Raw genomic sequence first — 20,064 nt, 5'->3', positions numbered from 1 at the left:
ACAAGAGCTCTCACTACCAAGGTTGAGCCCTTCACTTGGACAGTTTGGATGCCCAGTCACATCTTGTTGAGTTAGTTGTCCTTGCAGGTAACTACAGAGACTGTGAAAGAAGCTGGATTTTGACCAGATCAATCAATACCTTCTGGTCTCCTCCAAACCTTCTTTCAATGCTTTTTAGAGCTTTGTTCACTTTCTGCTAAATCACATATCCTGGTTTTACCAGGATGCACAAATTGCCTAGGGCAGCTTGAAAATTCAGGTTTTGGAAACCCTAGTTATAATTTCAGGCAAGTTCTTCAAAGTGATAATCCATACACAAACAGTGTTTGTTTTAAAGCTTTGCATCCTTACTATCCAAAGCACCTTGTATAACATGACAAAATCAAAATGGCTATCTAGAGACCTGTAGTGTGTTAGGGTGGCCAGTTTATGGACAGGTACAGCAAGCTAATTATGGGGCAGCGTGGTCTCCCTCAGATGTGATCTCCTTGTCCTTCCAGATGTCAGCAAAATCTTTTGTCATTGTGAAAAGATTTTGGAGCCAACTTGGCTAATTCATGTCTCCAGAATAAAATCCTCATGTGTCATGTTAGTCCTCTTTTACAAATTAATCTTTTACATTTAGGGGTAGAGTAGCGATAGCAGGGTATATCAAGTCATGCAAATCAGCTGTGTATGTTTCTAAGGCTCTTATGACCAGTTACTTCCAGTTGATACTTTAGACTTACAGATCTCTGTGAGTGACAGAATATTCTCCAGTGTCTCTGCATTACTGGACAAGACCATAGTTATATATATATATAACTGATATACAGTTATCAGGAGCTAGGTCACCTGTGTGTGCAGGTTCAGTACTTGAAGGCAATATTTGAAATATCTATTATGTTGTTTTATAACTCCTCACAGTATTTGAGGATAAACATTATGTGCCACCAAAACTTTAAACAGTGGCGTGGTCAAGTTATTTTTGCATGTCTTAAAGGCACATAAAATATTTTGAGTAAAAAGTACTTATTTTTTGATTTAACAGTTGGAAGCCTTTGATTCTTTTTTTGCTAAGGGAGGAAGTAAAACACTGAAAGTTTTCTATCAAGAAGGAGAAGCACCAGGAATAGGTAAATTTTTAGCAATATTAATACAGGGAGATATGATAGTGCCTTCTATTATTAATTTTGTTTAATGTTTCCCAGAATAAAATCTGGGTTTACTTGTTCATAATTTTGAAGCCTTTTGCTATAAGGACTGAAAATTCATATTTTAAATGCTTGCTTTAAGTCAAATTGTTTAGAAAAATTTCAGTCAATTTTAGCCATTCTTGGACAGAAGGCTATAAAAAGATAAGTTCTTCTGAAATCTTAAATTGGTTGCAACTTTTTCTTACGGGAGTTATGCCCCCAGTTCATTAGAAAGCAATTTCATAAAACCTGTCTGAATTTGCATTTATTATAAATATTTGAAATTTTTTAGTTTTCACATGCTCGGTAGAGAATTAGAATTTAATGTCTAAAATCCCTAATGATTCTCTAAGCACTGAACCTGCTGTTCCCTTACCTATTTATATGAAATCATCAAATTGCATAGGATTATACCCACAGAGGACCTGAGGGTATCTCATATTCTCTGTTTTCTCACTTAGGCAGGACATTTTGTTTGATAGGGTGAACGCGAATAAACAAAGTACCTTGGTCACCAGCAAATTAACCCAAAATGAGGGTTCCTCACTATGAAGGCAGTGAGGCACTGGAACAGTTTGCCCAGAGAAGTTGTGGATGCCCCATCCCTGGAAGTGTTCAAGGTCAAGTTGGATGGCACTTTGAGCAATCTCATCTAGTGGAAGATATCCGTGCCTGCAGCAGGGGGGTTGGAACTAGATGATGTTTAGGGTCCCTTCCAACCCAAACCTTTCTATGATGGACCTAAGCAAGTTCCCTTTTCAGTGCAGTACAATGTGCCAAAATTGCTTTGTAAGACATATATGTTTGGCATAGATTTTTAATTGTGTGGTTAATTACAGCCAAAAATTCTGCTGATTTTGATTCTCTTACACACAAAAGAAAATAAATATTTTCTATGTTGAATTTTATTTCACTATGTTGATTTTAAGCATTTGATAATACCATTACTTTAAAAAATAGTGACACCTATGAAATTCTTTTCAGAATGTGGTCGGACAATTCCAGGAGTTGTAAAAGGAAGTAAAATGATGCAATTGTATGTGGATAATACACCAGACAAATTCATAGGACTATGCTTATTTTTTGTTCGTTGTAAGAATGACAGCCCTTTAAGTGCAAAAACTATGCATGAGGTATTCTCTTGTATTTTAAAAACTAAAAACTTTAAAATTAGTTATTTTTGTTTCATTATTTGTTTCGCTATTGTCATGTAACTGAAGTTGCTGGTAACTGCGTTTTTTGAACGTTAAGCTATATCATGCTCTTTCCTTTTTGGGTAGGCAATGAATAGCTGTATTACCAGCAAATACTCAGGATATCTTGTGAATTCAGCATCTTACAGGACTCTTGTTAAAGAAGTCAGCATTTAGATTAATTTCTCATTCTCCTTGCTGTTTTTGAAGAACTTAAAGCCACCAAGTATATTTTAGATGGGATCAAAATCTCTAAACTAGAATGACTCACTGAGAAGACTTTATTGCAAATACCAGGAGAGGAAAAGTTTACTTGTACCTTTCTCTTTTATGTGTCTTTGAATGTGTGAAATACACTTTTATCCTATGTAAATTATGTAGCATGAGCTTTTCTGCTTTACAAAACAAATACTTAGATAAGTGTGGGCTTCATTCTCATTTATAGCTACACATCTTAATACTTGGGCAGTACTCAAGGGACTGTAAATTTATAAGAATCAGTCCTATACATATATCTTCTAATTAATATGATTTCAAATTCTTCAGACAGAAAATCCATTATTAATTTATATACTTTATATTATATATTAAAAATATTTTGCTCCTTTTGAGAGCTAAGAAGGTGAAGGGGGAAGAGCACTACTAGAAGAAAGATACAAGATCTGTCTTTTTCAAGAGTCTCAATATTGGTCATAAATATTACCTTTGCATTAAATTCCTTACTGAAGTGATAAGAAAAGGGAATTTATGTTCTAGGAAGTTAGTTACATGAAATATGCTAATATTTGCTGATTTGAAGGACATTTAAAATGTTGGAATATTAAAAAAATAGTCAGAACTTAGGAAGTTTATTTTTGGAGAGTAGACAAAAATTTCATCTGAACCAAAGTAATATACATTCAGTCAAATAATTGCTTCTAATATAATTTCAGATATGGACGTTCAGAGCATTTTTGCTACTTGCGTTTCATTACTTAGTATCTAATTGTGGATGGGGATATGTGGAATATTTTTAATTGTTATGTACTATTTAAAAATTTCCAAACTTTCTGTATGATAGGGAAATAACTGAAATAAAAAAAAAAAAAATAGCCTGGCAGCCTTTTAAAACTGTATTAAATCAGTATTGACTTCTCTTTTTTTATTGAAAACAGTATCTTATGGTCACATTGTAGGATTCAGTATTTTGTAAAGATTTTGTCTCCTTAAATTAAAGTTTTCATTGGCAAATTGGAGTGCCTTTATAAAAAGAATACACTGATTTTATAATACTGTTTCCAGTCTAAGTTACTGCATTACTAACAATCATTCTGTTACAACGCAGGATATATTCTTTGGTGTTTTGGATGCCACTGAAGGACTCCTATGTGGTGTTAGGAATATGATAGAAAAGATTTTTCTCCCTGCTATCCTCACAACAAATAATTGGGGTGCTTTAAGTCAGACCAAACAGGATACAAAAGACAAACAGAATTTCGTGGAAACAATTAACAGATACCTTTCATTTTTAGAAGGTAATCATTGCATTTAGGAAGAAATCAAACTAGAGGTATTCTACTTAAGAATTTATGTTTAAAAGCAGTAGTACATAGGTAAGGAACTTTCCATGTTCTGCAAGGAAAAGTAAAATTATCCATTACTTGCATAATAAATACAGGAGTAGGCTATTTACTTAACACTCTAGTGATATATTACTTTTAAAGAGTGTTGTGGTTTAACCCCAGCCAGCAACTAAGCACCATGCAGCCACTCACTCACTTCCCCCCTGCCCAGTGGGATGGGAAGAGAATCGGGAAAAGAAAAAGTAAAACTCGTGGGTTAAGATAAGAACAGTTTAATAGAACAGAAAGGAAGAAAATAATGCTAATAATAACAATAGTAAAATGACAATAATAAAAGAATTGGAATATACAAAACAAGTGATGCGCGATGCAGTTGCTTGCCAACTGATGCCCAGTTAGTTCCTGAGCAGTGATCTGCTTCCTCTGCCAACTTCCCCCAGTTTATATACTGGGCATGATGTCACATGGTATGGAATATGCCTTTGGCCAATCTGGGTCAGCTGCCCTCGCTGTGTCTCCTCACAGCTTCTTGTGCCCCTCCAGCCTTCTTGCTAGCTGGGCATGAGAAGCTGAAAAATCCTTGACTTGTTGCCAAGTAGTGCTTATACTAACTGAAAACATCAGTGTGTTATCGACATTCTTCTCATACTGAATCCAAAACAAAACAGTATACCAGCTACTAGAAAGAAAATTAACTCTATCCCAGCTGATACTAGGACAAGGAGGAACACTGGATTTAAAATAAGAATCTTCTGCTTTATGTGACTGCAGTAAAATGGCTATTACATTGAAACAACACTGACTGTAGACATATATTCCCAAATTTAAATGCTTAAACTGGTAGAAATTAATTTTAGAGTCTTAATTGGTTCTGTATTGTAATTGCCTTTTTTTTCTTTTCCCCCAGGGGCTATAATAAGCATTGAAGGAACTGTTGAGTTGAAAAAAATAGATTACATTAATTTTTCTAAACTCCAGTCCTTTGAGAAAGTAACTGCAGCAGCTGATAATCCTGACATGGTTCAGCAGCTAGAGGAAGTACTTATGATATGGTATAGACAAATTGAACAGGTAAGTTGTTTTAACACATCAATCCAGCATGAATATGAATAGCTATTTATAAATTATATGAGACTTGCCTGAAGTTAGATGGAGGCTTCAGCTGCACCTCCACCTGAGTAAGACAAGTGCTTCACTTCTATGCACAAGTTAAGTAGGTAGTCCTTACCCCTAGGAACTTAGTCTAGCAAGAATAAGAGTTTCTGAACAGTTAATGCACAAATAGTAAGAAGGAGAGGACAGAAGAATGCAGGAGTAATAACACTGGTGAGGACCACATATATATATATACACAGTTAGGTATACTCTATACATTATCTATTAAGTTTCTGCTGCCACTCATGGTATGAGATACTACTCTTTGCAAGATCTTTGACTGAGCCCAATAGGGCATTTTTGATCCTGTGTAAATCCTAAATGGTAAGGTCTCAATTATCCAAGTAATTGGTGTCTGAGATTTCTGTGATAAAGCACTGAACCCTTTGTCAAAATACAGAATCTGTGTAGACTGGACATACTTTACTTGTAAGGGCATACTATGTTTAGGGTGTTTAGCTCATGAGAATAAAAATGTAAAAGACATGTAAAAAGAGCTGACTGCACTTTTACCGACATACAAATGAGTACGTTTATGACTTTACATCTGATATTTCATGTTTTTATTAAAATAGTTCAAGTTTTTACAAGTGAAGTTACATTTGGTGCTTTTCAATCCATAGATTCTGATTAAAGAAAAAAATATGGGTATATGCTGAAGTTCACGCAGTTTATGACAGCAGATGAACATATGTCTTGGTTGTCTTCATTTCAGTTTGAGAATATGATTAAATTCAAACTTAGGATGCTTTTCCAAATCAGAACAATTTTTTGATGTGTCAATAACTGCAAGCTTGTTCCTTTTTAAGTTAGTATCTTCAGAGTGTTTCTTCTCTCCTTTATAAGGATTTGTCTGTTCTCTATAGTAGATGTTTGGGGTTTTTTTCGAATTGGTTGCAGGTTCTGATTGAGAGTAAGCAGATGAGGAAAGAAGCTGATGATTCAGGTCCACTGACTGAACTAGAGCACTGGAAATGTATGTCTGCTAAATTTAATTTTATTATTGAGCAGATCAAAGGACCAAACTGCAAAGCTGTCATTAACGTTCTGAGTGTTGGACATTCTAAACTACTAAGGGTAATTATTTTTTTTCTTATGTTATTTTTTTACTATAGTAGACAAAGCTTGTGATAATTATTTTGTTTCATTGCATCTAAGAGAGATTTCCTGAGAAGAATTAAGAGAGGAAAATTTAAATATGGTGCTGGTGTGCTTAATATTTTAAGAGAAAGAATAAGGCATTTTTAGAGATATAGATAAAAATTACCATAAATGAAATTAACTTTTATTGCTGGCTTTGGCAATCCCTGTAAAAAATTCATTTACCAGGGTTTACTTCTGGCACATCAGTGCAAGTTAAAGAAATAGTTCACTATGTATAAAGTTTTTTTACAATACTGTTTTCCCTCTAGATGTGGCAAGAGTTAGATGCCAGAATCACAGATGCAGCAAATGAATCGAAAGATAATGTGAAATACTTATGCACACTTGAAAAAGTTTGTCAGCCACTTTACAACTATGATTTTGTAAGTATGCCTTTCATCATTCTTTAAACAAAGTTTAGGTATTTACTTAGAATGCCCGGGGCAAATGAAATCATCTTTGTATTTGCTCAAAAGTAAATTTTCTAATTTACTTTTCTATTTTTCTGATTTTTTTTTCTAAACACCTGTCAAGCTAAATGTTAAAGCATTAGTTTATTCTATATTACATAAAATATGTATTTATTGATAAATACATATGATTGCCTAGTAATTCAGTCCTGCTGCCAATATTATATTTAAAAGGAGCGAAAACAGATACATATTTTATAATAAAAGAATCTTAAAATATGTCTTTCACTGAAAATTCCATACGTGTCAATGAACAATCACACAGCTGTAACCAAAATAACAAAATTTCAGTTATATAGAGAATAATGAAACCTAATGAGGTCCTAAATGGGTAAATTAATATTTTGATATTAAAAACAGTATTAGCTAGTTCTGTTTGCAGAACTACCAGCTAGTCAGAATTTAAATAATTGGTTGTCCTTATGGACTAGTCATCCCTAGTTCAAGGTAACAGTTATTAGGTTTAATATTAAATACTAATTATTATAACAGGTATATATTTCTATTGATTGGTGCAGAATAGGGTGGAAGGAGGAAATAGCCTAGGAAAAATTGCTTCTTCTGCTCTGTTTTTTTGTCCCCCTTGTTTTAGTCCTACCTGCCTCCAGTTCTCTGTTAGGAAGAGTTGCGTTTCTTTTGAATTGCTGGCAGCTTAGGATCTTACTTCAAAGTTTTAACTGAGGGGAAGAAAAAAGTCTGTGATAATATATGACATAGAACTGGTACTGCATGTCATAGTAGGTGAGAGGAGTATGATAAACAGTATTACCAAGACGCTGTTTATCTTCAGCTCTTCAGAGTATCACTAGAGGGTGCCAGATACCGGGCCATAATGACAAGCTGCTTCACAAGAATTATTGAGATAAAATTATTTTTATCTTAAACAAAGAGACATTTGTGGGTGGAAACGCATTAAAGAGTTCATCAGTTTACTAATACAGGATAGTTAACTATAGTTCTTTGTTTAATCTGGAACAATTTGGATAAATCTGAATTTATGTTTCGTTTCTTGGAACATTGTTCCAGATATCAAGATAATTTAGGTAGGATTTTTTTATGGTATTCAACTTAAAAAATAGTGACATCCAGGTTAAATATATCCTGTTTTAAAAAGAAATACAGTCTGGATTGAGTTGAATTTAATATCTGATGTTGAAAAGTATTTTAAAATGTTAGTAGATTGGGAATGGAGTACATGCAGATTTAATATGAAATTTAGTGTGTGTGTAAAATATGGCATTTAGTGTATGCAGTATCACACATAGTCACATTAGTAGCTGAAGTGGGTTACTGTATGAAAATTTAGACTGAGCGTTTAACTCAGGTTTTGACTCAGAGAAATCTATAGTCCACTATTCAGGGGTTTATTTTTTTGTCAAGGATTAAAAAAGAAAACCAGTAGACTCAGAATCTCCTGATTCCATTTGTGGGGAGGAGCGGGGAAGGGTGATGAACAACATGTGGACACTGACAGTTGTTTTTATACCATATAGCCTTTCTTTCACACTCTTCTGCCAAATGCAAATGCCTGCTATATTTAGCCAGAGTATTAGTGTGTTTACTTTGAGTTTGAAGCCCAAAAGTGGCTTCTCTGTTGAGGAGTGACAGTCAAAATTACTTTTTCTTGATGTTCTGAATTGCAATCTCTGATAAGTCCCTGATAATGTTAATGAATTATCATTTTTTACCTTTTTTTCTTTTTTTTTTTTCCAAAATACTTTCGAATTGATTGAATTACAGAACACTTGTAATATCATGGTTTGATTTTACTCATGTGAACAATGATTTCATGAAACATGTGAAAGATTTAGATGCTTCACATGGTGATTGAATGAATTAGGCACTTGTCACAATGTTAATTTCATTGATAATTACTTCATGAGTTTTTTGAAATGTCTGAATGAAATATTTTACGTAATGATTGTAATCACAATGTCATTGCACAGACTATATTTAACAGCTGTACCTGAAGGAAAACAAAAGCATTAATCACAACCACTGTCAGCTGCCAGAAGAATATTTTCTTTTGTGCCAAAAAATTCCACCTGTACTTTTTGAATAAATGTTCAATTTTGATCATCAAAATAGCATATTAAAATATTTATATTAATATCTTTAATCTGATTTCTCACCAAATCATCTATGAGTTTTATTGTTTTTATTAGTTAAGGTTTAAAAATTTATTGAGTATGATTAGCTTTTTTTTTTTTTCTTTTTACAAGAAACTTTTGTTAACATGCCACAGCATTTTGAAGATTGGTTCATGTGATTTAGGAAACAATGTAATTTAGAAGTTGTCAATAGAATAGAAATATAGTTGCTAAGAATAGAAAGTAAATTTTTTCTCAAAACTCTGCTTTAAGGTATCAATGATACATGGAATACCAAACTTGATAAATACTATTCAAATGATTCACAATGTTTCAAGATATTATAATAGTTCTGAGAGGATGACATCATTGTTTATAAAGGTAAATATATTAAGTAATATTCATTATAAAAACTGTGTGATTTTTCAGAAAAAAAATTGTTTAAATCAGTAGGACATTTGTTAAAGAATGGTAATAAATAGTGGGTGTCTGCATGGGAAAGGAGGATAAGCCTGTTGATCAGGAGATGACTGAACTTGGATTAGAGACTTGTCTTCTGGAAGGAACTTTGTTGTTATTCTTGGTTCAGCAAAATTAATTTTTTTATCTTCTTGATTAATCTCCTGATTTGAATTAATCTGCTCAGTTGTTTCCTAAGTCACTGAATCCACAAAGACTCTGTTATTATCAACCTTGAATACCTAATTAAGCAGATAGCCATCAGTTTGACTAGGCTGTTCCTCCAAAAAGTATGAAAGACAAAAGGTTACCTGTTTTCAGAAGCAAGTCATACTTGAAAAGCTAATTGAATATTAGGTCGTAAATTTTTCCACCTTAAACAAAAAATGAAGACCAGCTCAATAATTATAATAATGTATTTTGCGGAATCTAGTTATTCACTGCAGGAAAACATGGTTTGTGTAATGGTTATAGAACAAAGAAATCCTTTATAACTAAAATACACACCTCCAGTAAGCATATAGGGGAAATTGATAGTAGACCCTTGTTATACCACCTTTTTTTTTTTTTTTTTTTACTTTTTTTTTGAACACCCCAGGTAAAGTGTAAAGTTTTGTTACAATTCAATTTGAACTAGAAATATGTGCTTTTTTGAGGCTAAATTTATCCATGGCTGTGGCTGTTTTCCATACATCAGATGTTAGGTATGGATTATGCAGCAATGTTTATGTTGCCTGTTATGTAATTGGATTTTTTATATGTTTGTGTATTTATACTTGCTAGTGTCTATTATTTAATGGTCTAAGGGATTGAGCATTTCACTGCAGAAGCTAATAACAAACTGCTTACATGAAGCTGTGCTAAGAAATAGCAAGGAACGGTTTTGCAAAACAGGCACATTACCTTATAAGCTTGAGACCTACTTGTTTTCATTTGTCTGCGCTAGGTTACAAATCAAATGGTCACGACCTGTAGAGCATATATTACAGATGGTGGCTTGTCTTGTGTCTGGGAGCAGGAGGCATCAACAGTGATTGAAAAAATTAAGGTTTGTATTTTGGTATTTTATTATTTACCTACCAAACCTATATTACCTATTGATATGCACAAGGAAGTCCATATCAATATCTAGCAAGTACTTCACACCTCTTTACTGTTTTATTTCATGATACTTTGAGTGTTTTCCCATTTCTTAGCCCACTGGCATTTGTTGAAATTAGAATGGCCTCATCTTTGTCAGGGTGGTCTGTCGCTGACCTTGGAATTGGCATCTTCACCATATGTGCGACCAAGGAATCTTGTCATCCTGCATAATCCACATTCTTCCTTCTTGAGGGTATCTGATATGGTACCATCTTTCTCTACCATGGAGAACCTGGTATTTGAATAGACCCCCATTTTGTGACACCCCCCCACCTTTTCACACCATGAAAGTTCAGTGCTAAGAAAGTCTTCCTTTTCTTCAGCTGATGGTGACATATTAAGAACAAATGAAGTATGTGCAATATGCCATGGCAAAATACATCCAGCTGTGGGGTTACTGGTTGCCAATACTGATTTCATTTCCACCTTCTCCTTTATCAGACCTTAGCTACTGACTTCTTATCTTACCCTGAAAGGCATAGGATTTCATAGTCCTTTAAAAATTAGGTCCAGAGGTACAAAAGAAAATGTATTGAATGTATCTTTCCTGACCTGACAGGATGATATGATTCTAATAATTCATCTATTTAATTGTGATCATCTTGTGAGTATTCTACAGCTGACAAGCCCTCATTATTCTATGAGAGAAATATAAACCCAGTTTCTAATCATGGTGATCAGTCTTCATTCTAGTATCTGTATATTCTTGAAGACCTGAACATTCCTTTCAAAGAGGACCTTTTCTCATGTCCTGTAATTCATAGCCAATTGTTGTATATACCTATATATTCAGACAGTCTGGTGACTGCCAGTATATTGTGATAATGTGTGCTTTCTGTTCCAAGAACTGACAGAAGATTTTGTATTCCAATGATTATAGACTTTACATTTCATACCAGTCATTATTTTTACATCTGAAAAGGTCTTAGTATTTTAAGTAAATAATCAACCGAGAGATTATTTTTCAATCTCACTTTAACTCAGACTTGTCAACACACATTCATTTGTATAACAAATTTCCTTTAAGTCCCCTGGCAGTTCCGGATGGACTACCCTGTTATGCCAAATTCTGTCCTTATCTAGAGGACAGTCTGACCATTCTTAGGCAAGCTAATGGCTTTTCTTAATATTCAAATGTCTCCTTTAGAGCAGGAGTCATCACCTGCTTTTCACTGGGCTCTAAACCACTCTTTACTTTAACAAGAACTAAAACTTTCCTGTTCTTTTTTTGGTGAGTCATTTCCCAGTGTTACATCTTTCACTGTACTGTAGTGTTGCATGTTCATATGTTGCAAATATTTGTTACACATAGTGAAAGAAAACCACTGTATGTAAATCATTACTGCTTGTTGACTGAAACTAGATTCAGTGATAATTAACCACTTTAGAATGACAGTAGGTTTGAGATCTCCAGTCTCTCAGCCTTAAGCATAGTGTAATGAGTATGGTATTTATTCCTTCACTTTTTAGGACTGCATGTTTCTGTTGAAAGAATATCAGAAATGCTTTCATGAAACAAAGCAAGAGATTTTGGAAACTCTAGGAGAAAAGACGTTTGAAGTATCGGAAATGTACATTTTTGGAAAATCTGAAGCTTTTTGTAGGAGATTAGAAAAAGTGAGTATATTGTGTGCTGTTATTATTGGTAGAAAAGGAGGGCTTCTCTAAAGAACAGTTTACAAGGTGAACATTTGTCAACATGCATGCTCTTAATCATCCTGTGAAAGAGTTTGTAACTCTTTATTGAGAGAAATTAGGCACTTCCACAGGGTAAGTCATCCCAATACTTCAGACAATTACCTCACAGTGGCCTTCAGAATTTGTTAATTTAATTCTGTTAGTGTGGAGAGAAATAATCTAATTGATCTTGATTTAGATCATTATTTTAGGAGGTTTAAAATTATGTGAAAAATAACACACCTTTTGCTTTTTTGAATGGTGTCCTAAGGCATTAAAAATTCTTGTTACTGCCAAACACAGTTCTTCAGATGATTTTGCTGCTTGGTGTGGTCTTAACATTTTGCTTGTTAATGCAATGAAAGAATTTTGAACTAGCATTCATAGAGTTTGTGGGGAAAAGATAATAGGTGCTCCTTGGTGCTGAATAAGGTCAGGCAAGGGATAAGAGGATAATGGGGCAATCATCACAGGGTAGGAATTCTGAGAGTCTGATGCTTTCTTTATCATGCAGTATATATACTAATCTGTATGGTCAGGTTTTCTTATTCTGTGAATGCATATGTCATGTTTTAACTCTTTTTCCATATTATCCTATTGAATCTAACAGTCAAATATTAAAAAAGAAATGCTTTACCATCAAAAAACCCAGAGATGATTTTACTTTGTATTGGGTTGTGGTGAGAACTGATGTTGAAAACTGAATTAACCATGCTCTGTTGAAGACACTTGACTTCAGAAGCTCAGAAGCAGCACATTTCTGAATGCAGTAGTTAGAGAAGTGGCTATTGTTTATTTTATTTTACTCAGGTTTTCATTTATAGAGGAAGTAACAATTTGTTATGAGCATGAATATAATGTTTATATTTCAGATTACAGAGATGATAACTGTAGTACAAACTTTTTGTGCACTGAGTCTGCCTACCATTGAAGGGATAGATATTATGGCAGTAAAATTCAAAAATATCTACCAAAGTGTTCAAAAGAAACAATATGACATCCTTGATCCACGAAAAACAGAATTTGATGTGGATTTTGTGAACTTCATGGCAAAAATTGAAGGTTTAGAGGTAAGTAATATTGCTACCGATAACTTACTTGGGGAAGAATCTCATCACTACTTACTCAGTATCTCCTGGAATGTCAGTGAGGCTTTGGACTCTGAATAGGCTGTATGGCTCTTCTTCCAAAGAGCATAAAGTTTGTGTTTGTCTCGAGGGAGGCTTTTTCCATTCTTTATCCTCCTTCCAAAGGAAGCTGTAAAATATATCATATAGTCCTCACTGAAGGTCAGTCACTCTGCAACCAAAATTATGAGACCTCAGAGAATGATCTACATGGAGGTGGTTTATTAGCCTGGAGATGTGGATAGATTTTGGGCAGAACAAAGCTGCAACTGTTTTCAATACATGATTTGATTCTTCGCTAAAATTGTCTGGCATTTTAAGAGATTACTTGACTGACACTACCTATTTATTGACTATATTAAGCATGGACTGGTGAAGGCTGCTATTTGGTGCTTTAAGCAGTAACAATTTTAAATGCTACTATGTTAAGAAATTATCATACATCAAAATAGTATTCTGTGACTAGAAAAACTATACTAAATTATATATTCTTTAGATACAGATACAGACATTTATGCGTACCTGTTTTGGGAGAATTTTGTCTTCACAGCATGCACTTCAGTTACTTCAAAGGTATTGGCAATTATGTTTTAAAATATTTCAAAGTAACCTTAAATTACTGATTAGCACAATTTAAATACTACAGCTAATTTTAGAACACAGGGCCTAATCAAGAATTTTTCATTATTGGTGTTCTGAACCATGTAATCATAAAAGATGTATTTTAGCTTTCTTGTGGGAATCAATATATTCTGTTTCTTTCTGTTTCTGAATTTCATTACAGTTTATTTTGTATATACAAGAAGATACTTAAAGAAAAACCTAAAAAAACACAACCAAAAACCCACCAGGGCAGAACTTTCCACCTTGCTTAAACTTGCTCAAAACAAAAGAAAATTCCCAGATCCAAAAGCATTTCCTAGATTTGTCCTTCTTTCATTTTATGTGAAGTTCAAGTACGCCAAAATAAAATAAAAAAAAATTATTTGTGTTTCTAGAAATATCACTTTGGGTACTCATTTTTAATACAGGTTTCAAAATCTGAGAATGCCATGCCTTCAAGAAGAAACAGTACATACAGTTGGTTGTATTCTTCAACATTTTGTAGCAGAACTTGAAGCTATTAAAAAGGTATTTCATTTCTCTGCAATAAATTTTAAACATCATGTTAAAATAAGAGAAAATATTTTAATGTGAATAATTTTTATTTATTCTGCCTATTTCACTAACTGTCAATGCTCAATTTATCATACTTCTATTTGCCTGTTACAGAAAACAGACCTGAGTGTGTAGGCAGATATGATATACATGCTCTTGCAGGCAAATGTCATCACAATTTTACTTTTTAAATCAAAATCTCTTCTGTCATTCCTTCATCAATAAAAGAAAAAAAAAGTATGTTCCTTACTGGCTCTGTACATCATTTGCATATACCATGTGGTTTTGTGTTGTATGAAGCCTCTACAGTTTATTTGCATTAAAATATGGCTATTATCTAATGCTCTAACAGTATAAAATAGATATAAAATGTAGGTACATTGTATTTATGTTCCTTATGAAGTAATTTTCCATGATTTGTGTAGTGTACCATAACTGTAGCATAAATGAGAATTAACTTCTGGGGACTGTTCACATCAGTGGACTTTAAACTTTTAGAGACTGATTCATCTAACCTGACTTTATATGTCTGCAAAATAAACATCAGCATAAGAACTAGACATCCATATTCCCTTTCTACTCAAGAAAGAAACAAGTATTCTGGACTTAATTAATCTGATCTATTTTACATGTTAACTTGAAGATTTAAATAATTCCCTTCAAATGGCCATTTTTCTTCAATGAGCATAAAGGGCATCTGGAAAACCAGACTGATGCAAATATTTATTTTTTTTTAGAGATGTTTGCATTTTGTCAGATGAATGACACGTTTACATGAGGAGCCAAGTATCTGTAAACTCTGCACTTCCTACAAAATGATTCCTCCAAACAGGGACTTAAAACTGTAGCCTAGCATGGGTCCTGTGAACCGCTCTTTACAGTGTCCTTTCCCTATCTACTCACTGTATATAACACTTTCTGAACCTCTAATTACTGGCTTAATTTGATTAACATATTTTCAGCAGCACTGCCTGCTTAAGAAATCACTGACCCCACCCCTGGCTGCTTTTTCCTAGCCAAAAAAATAGGTATGTTTTCTGAGGGGGTTTCATCCATGTCAGTTCCTCTGAAGTTCACCATGAAGCTACTTGAATTTCTTTTGTTGGGACTGTGCAGGAGAGTTATAGGGGTAAGAAGACATGCCAGTAAGTGAAGAGTGGTGTTTGCTTAAGCAGTACAGTTTGTGTTATCACAGCATGAGCTTGCATGCCTAAAGTTGGGTGCATACAAATATTCCTCTTCTGTTGAAGACTATGTCACCAATATACTGGCTAGTTCTAACTATTTATTAGATATTCTTGGATTGCTTTTTATCTTTGCCAGGCAAGTTATTTTTCATAAGAAGTTGCTCCCACTACAATACTGGTTCTAAAGTGCTTGAATAATTTGTCACTGCAAATTTGGTATGTGATACTTTTAGGACAAAATTGCCTTGACTATAATGCAGCCATTCAGTGAGCAGGCCCCCTGTCCCTTTATTTTTTTTTCCTCAGCTTGGGCACAGATAAAAGCATGGGCTGTGTACCCAGGGGTCTCTACATGCATATTGATAAGAAGTTAGTAGAAAAGGGCATATCATGGAATCATAGATTATCCTGTGTTGGAAGGGACCCACAACAATCATCAGTCCAACTCCTGAAATGTTAGCCGTTAGTCAGGTGTATGTGTCTGAAGAACAATGTTAAAGTTTCTATTCAGGTAAGACCTCTCAGTTAACAATAGAGCTTAGGCCTTTCCTGAGGGCAGTTCCCAAGCAAAGGAGGAAAAGCCCCAACAAAGGTTCTCACAACACTTCCTTACAAAGCTTGCTTTCACAGCAGATGGTTCCAAAGTTACACAGCTGCACCTGTCAGGCTTGGCCTTGAATACTGCCTGCTCAGCTCCTAGGTTTGCAATGCCTTTTGGTGTACTCAGGGCTCTGTCATAAGTAAGCACAGCTAAGAAACAGCATGTGATAATGAAGACAGGAGACATACCAACAGTGGTATCAATGTGTGCATCTCAGCAGTGTAGCAAGTGGGGGAAGCAATACATTTTTCTCTCAGTGAACTGTTGTGTGACTCCACACAAATTTAATCTGTTTGGGAGGTGGAAGAAATTGTGATACCAGAGGAAAAATAGTTTAACATTTCAATAGATTTTTTTTTAATCCATGTGTTTAATGATATTCTTATTGTAGCTTTACCAAATTCAGAAAGATGACCCTCCTCTTGCTCGAAACATGCCACCTGTTGCAGGAAAGATACTGTGGGTGAGACAGCTATTCAGAAGGATAAATGAACCAATCAACTATTTTCACGTAAGTTGATGTGAGGAGAAATTAGGTGTTTTGTGTAACAGTGAAATGTCTTTCTTCAGTAGAGTTACTGTAATGTTTCTGGCTATGATGATGTCATTTCTCATATGCTAGGCAACATGTTTATTTGTATGTGAATATCTAGTTAAAAAAATATGCTTTGCAGTAACCACTGTTGTAGACCCAAGACGTAGGAATAGAATAGACTAAGGTTAGACTAGACTATTTCAGTTAGAAGTGACCTACAACGATCATCAAGTCCAACTGCCTGACCAATTCAGGGCTGACCTGCCGTGATTGAGAGACAGGACACAGCTTGATGCAAGCAGAGAGTCGTTTTATTGCATATAACACTTGTTTATATAGGAAATCAGAAGACGCGTTTTTTAAACTGATTGGTTGTTATGCTCCAGAGTTCTTATCAGCTCACGCTAATTGGTAGCTACTTAAACTTTAGCAGTTGGACTGTTAGCAACTAAACTGCTTTTGCAAAAGACTCTAAGTTCCAGCCCTTTATCGAGCATGACTCATGGGTCAGTAATTCTCCACCACATTGGCACCTCTCTTTTTCCCTTATCAGGCCTCCCAAGGTTTATAGCCTACAAGTTCCAGCACATTCCCTTCTAACAATGGAGCAATACCCGCCGTCCTGTCTGATTCCTTCAAATCTTGCCTTACACTGACCAAAAGTTAAAACATTGTTAAGGGCATTGTTTAACTGCCTCTTAAACACTGACAGGCTTGGGGCATCAACCACCTCTCTAGGAAGCCTGTTCCACTGTTTGACCACCCTCTCAGTAAAGAAATGCTTCCTAATGTCCAGTCTAAACCTCCCCAACACGGCTTTGAACCATTCCCACGCATCCTATTACTGGATACCAGAGAGAAGAGCTCAGAACCTCCCTCTCCAGTTGCCCTCCTCAAGAAGCTGTAGAGCACAAAGAGGTCACTCCTCAGCCTCCTTTTCTGCAAACTAGACAAACCCAAAGTCCTTATGCTCCTCATATGACATTCCTTCCGGCCGTTTCACCAGCTTTGTTGCCCTCCTCTGAATGTTTTCAAGGACCTTCACATCCTTCTTAAATTGTGGGGCCAGAACTGCACACAGTACTCAAGGTGAGGCCACACGGATGCCAAATACAGCTGGGTAATCACCACTTTTGACCAGCTAGTTATACTGTGTTTAATGTACCCCAGGATGCGGTTTGCCCTCGTGGTTGCCAGGACACACTCTGATTCATATTTAGCCTGCTGTCAACCAGCACCCCCAGATCCCTTTCAGCAGGGCTGCTCTCCAGCCGCTCCTCTCCCAATTTATACTTGTGCCTGGCATTACTCTGTCCTAGGTGCAGAATCTGGCATTTCAACTTGTTAAATTTCATCCCATTAATCATAGCCCAATGTTCCGCTCTATCTAGACCCCTCTGCAAGGCCCCCTGTCCCTCAAGAGAGTCAACAGCACCTCTCAGTTTGGTATCATCAGCAAACCTGCTAATGGTGCATTCAGTTCCTGCATCCAGAGCATTGATAAATACATTGAACAGAACTGGCCCTTGAATTGAACCCTGAGAAACACCACTGGTGACAAGTCACCAGCCAGATGTAGCCCTATTCACTACAATCCTTTGAGCTTTGTCCTTTAGCCAGTTCTTCACCCAGCGTACCATAAACCCACTCATCCCACAGCTGGACTTTTCCAGAAGTATGCTGTGAGGGAAAGTATCAGATGCCTTACTAAAATCCAGAAAAACCGTTTCTTTGACTTACCACCAAACTAACACCTCAAGCTGGAAATATGCACTGAATTGTTCATCTGTCTGTCTTCATATTGCACAAAGAAATATTTCACCGTTCCAGCCAGTAATGTTTTTCTTCTTTTTGTAATGGAGCAGACCAGGGCTTGTACATAAGACTCATGTCCTGTATTTTAACTGAGTACCCACCTCTTCTGTTCCTCTAGCCCTGTAGGGTTCTCTATGGAGAATCAGGTCTTTTTACCAAGCGGCTTCCAGGAGTAGCTTAAGGCACAAATGTGGACTGCCTGATATCCTGAAATTGTGTGGTGTATGTGTTCTGGTACCACTGAAAAAGCAAGTTTACTGTAAGGACCCACACAATAGCTGCAGTACTGTAACTGAGAATCTGGTCACCAGTTTCACTGCAGGTGATCTCTGAGCTAGTCTGGTAACAGGGAATTCCATTACTGAACTTGTCATGCTACATTATCTGTACCACTTAACATACAGCTCAAGGTTAGTGCCAGCCACGTAAGCTTTAACATTTATAGCCCTTAGGAATGTCCTGATATTGGATTTCCCTCCTTCATTGGATTAGTCAGAATCTTGCTATACTAGGATCCACTATAGCAATAATATTTCTTGAAATGTTTGAATGATTCTCCTGTAAAGTATCTACGGTCTCCTGCCAAGTTAACTTCTATGTGAGAGAGGTTTTCACTTTCCTGTTTCCCTCAGATAGGAATAATGATCACCTAAATCTGCTCCAAAGAAAACAGACATAAATATCATTACTGATTAAAAAAGGAGATTTTTTTTTTAAAATCAATTTTTAGTTACTGTTCAATTTTGAGTAGAATCAAGCATCCATTTTACTGTGAATTACAGGTGTTTATCACAGTATAATAAAGTAATTGCTCTTACATTTGTTAAATATTTAGTATTTATTACTTACAAGTTCTTAATGACTTTATTGCCCTATAAATTTGCATCATAAATACTTGATACAGTTTAAAGAGCTCTGTAAGCATAATTTGTAATATTAACTTATATAATGTATAGTTGATAGTTAAATTGAGAAAAACCCCAATAGTATGGTTTTCTTTTGATATGGTTTTAATTTGCATGTACTGTGTTTTAATAGAAAAAGTCAAATATCTTGGCAAGTCCAGAAGGTAAAGCAGTTGTTCGATTATACAACAGAATTGCCTATGTATTGGTGGAGTTTGAGGTAGTCTATCATAATGCGTGGATGAAGGAAATTTCACAATTACAATATTGTAAGTATTTAAATATGTAATTGGCTTTTTTAACTGTTATTGAATGCTAAGTTAACACAAATCAAATCAGATAATTTTTTAAGCCTCATTTACCCTTTATATGTGCAAATTAATCATGATCCAATAAGCAGGTCCAATAATACAAATCTCATTCCCTTACTGGCCTTGAAACTTGGTTTTGATACAGAGGATTGCAGATTTGGTACACTGTTTGACAGATGACTGGAACAGTAGTGAAACAAATTTAAGGCACAGTTGTTCATTTTTGTATACAAATTCTTTATGTATGCCATTTAATAATTCTTGCCATTTTCTTTCCACTTTAATAATGTATACAGTAGTATTATCCCAGTCCCTCTCAGGACAAGTATTACTTTATGCCTAGAAAATATGTTTGATA

The 20,064-nt window shown here is 35.1% G+C and overlaps 1 protein-coding gene across 1 annotated transcript in view; it reads left to right on the top strand.

Annotated features, from left to right (window-relative positions):
- The first annotated feature begins 2,185 nt into the window (after nucleotides 1-2,185).
- Nucleotides 2,186-20,064, top strand: part of DNAH8 (dynein axonemal heavy chain 8) — a 148,147-nt gene continuing 130,268 nt past the window's right edge. The window contains exons 1-13 of the mRNA XM_075042037.1: nucleotides 2,186-2,308; nucleotides 3,693-3,882; nucleotides 4,838-5,001; nucleotides 5,986-6,162; nucleotides 6,498-6,611; nucleotides 9,062-9,169; nucleotides 10,194-10,295; nucleotides 11,861-12,007; nucleotides 12,940-13,137; nucleotides 13,691-13,767; nucleotides 14,226-14,325; nucleotides 16,532-16,651; nucleotides 19,529-19,664. Of these exons, the coding sequence (XP_074898138.1) occupies nucleotides 2,201-2,308; nucleotides 3,693-3,882; nucleotides 4,838-5,001; nucleotides 5,986-6,162; nucleotides 6,498-6,611; nucleotides 9,062-9,169; nucleotides 10,194-10,295; nucleotides 11,861-12,007; nucleotides 12,940-13,137; nucleotides 13,691-13,767; nucleotides 14,226-14,325; nucleotides 16,532-16,651; nucleotides 19,529-19,664 (1,741 nt within the window). The 5' untranslated portion in view covers nucleotides 2,186-2,200. The remainder of the gene's footprint in view (nucleotides 2,309-3,692; nucleotides 3,883-4,837; nucleotides 5,002-5,985; nucleotides 6,163-6,497; nucleotides 6,612-9,061; nucleotides 9,170-10,193; nucleotides 10,296-11,860; nucleotides 12,008-12,939; nucleotides 13,138-13,690; nucleotides 13,768-14,225; nucleotides 14,326-16,531; nucleotides 16,652-19,528; nucleotides 19,665-20,064) is intronic.

This window comes from Buteo buteo, chromosome 12, assembly GCF_964188355.1.
Source record: "Buteo buteo chromosome 12, bButBut1.hap1.1, whole genome shotgun sequence".
NCBI classification, from domain to species: domain Eukaryota; kingdom Metazoa; phylum Chordata; class Aves; order Accipitriformes; family Accipitridae; genus Buteo; species Buteo buteo.
This window is presented reverse-complemented; position numbering and strand designations above follow the sequence as displayed.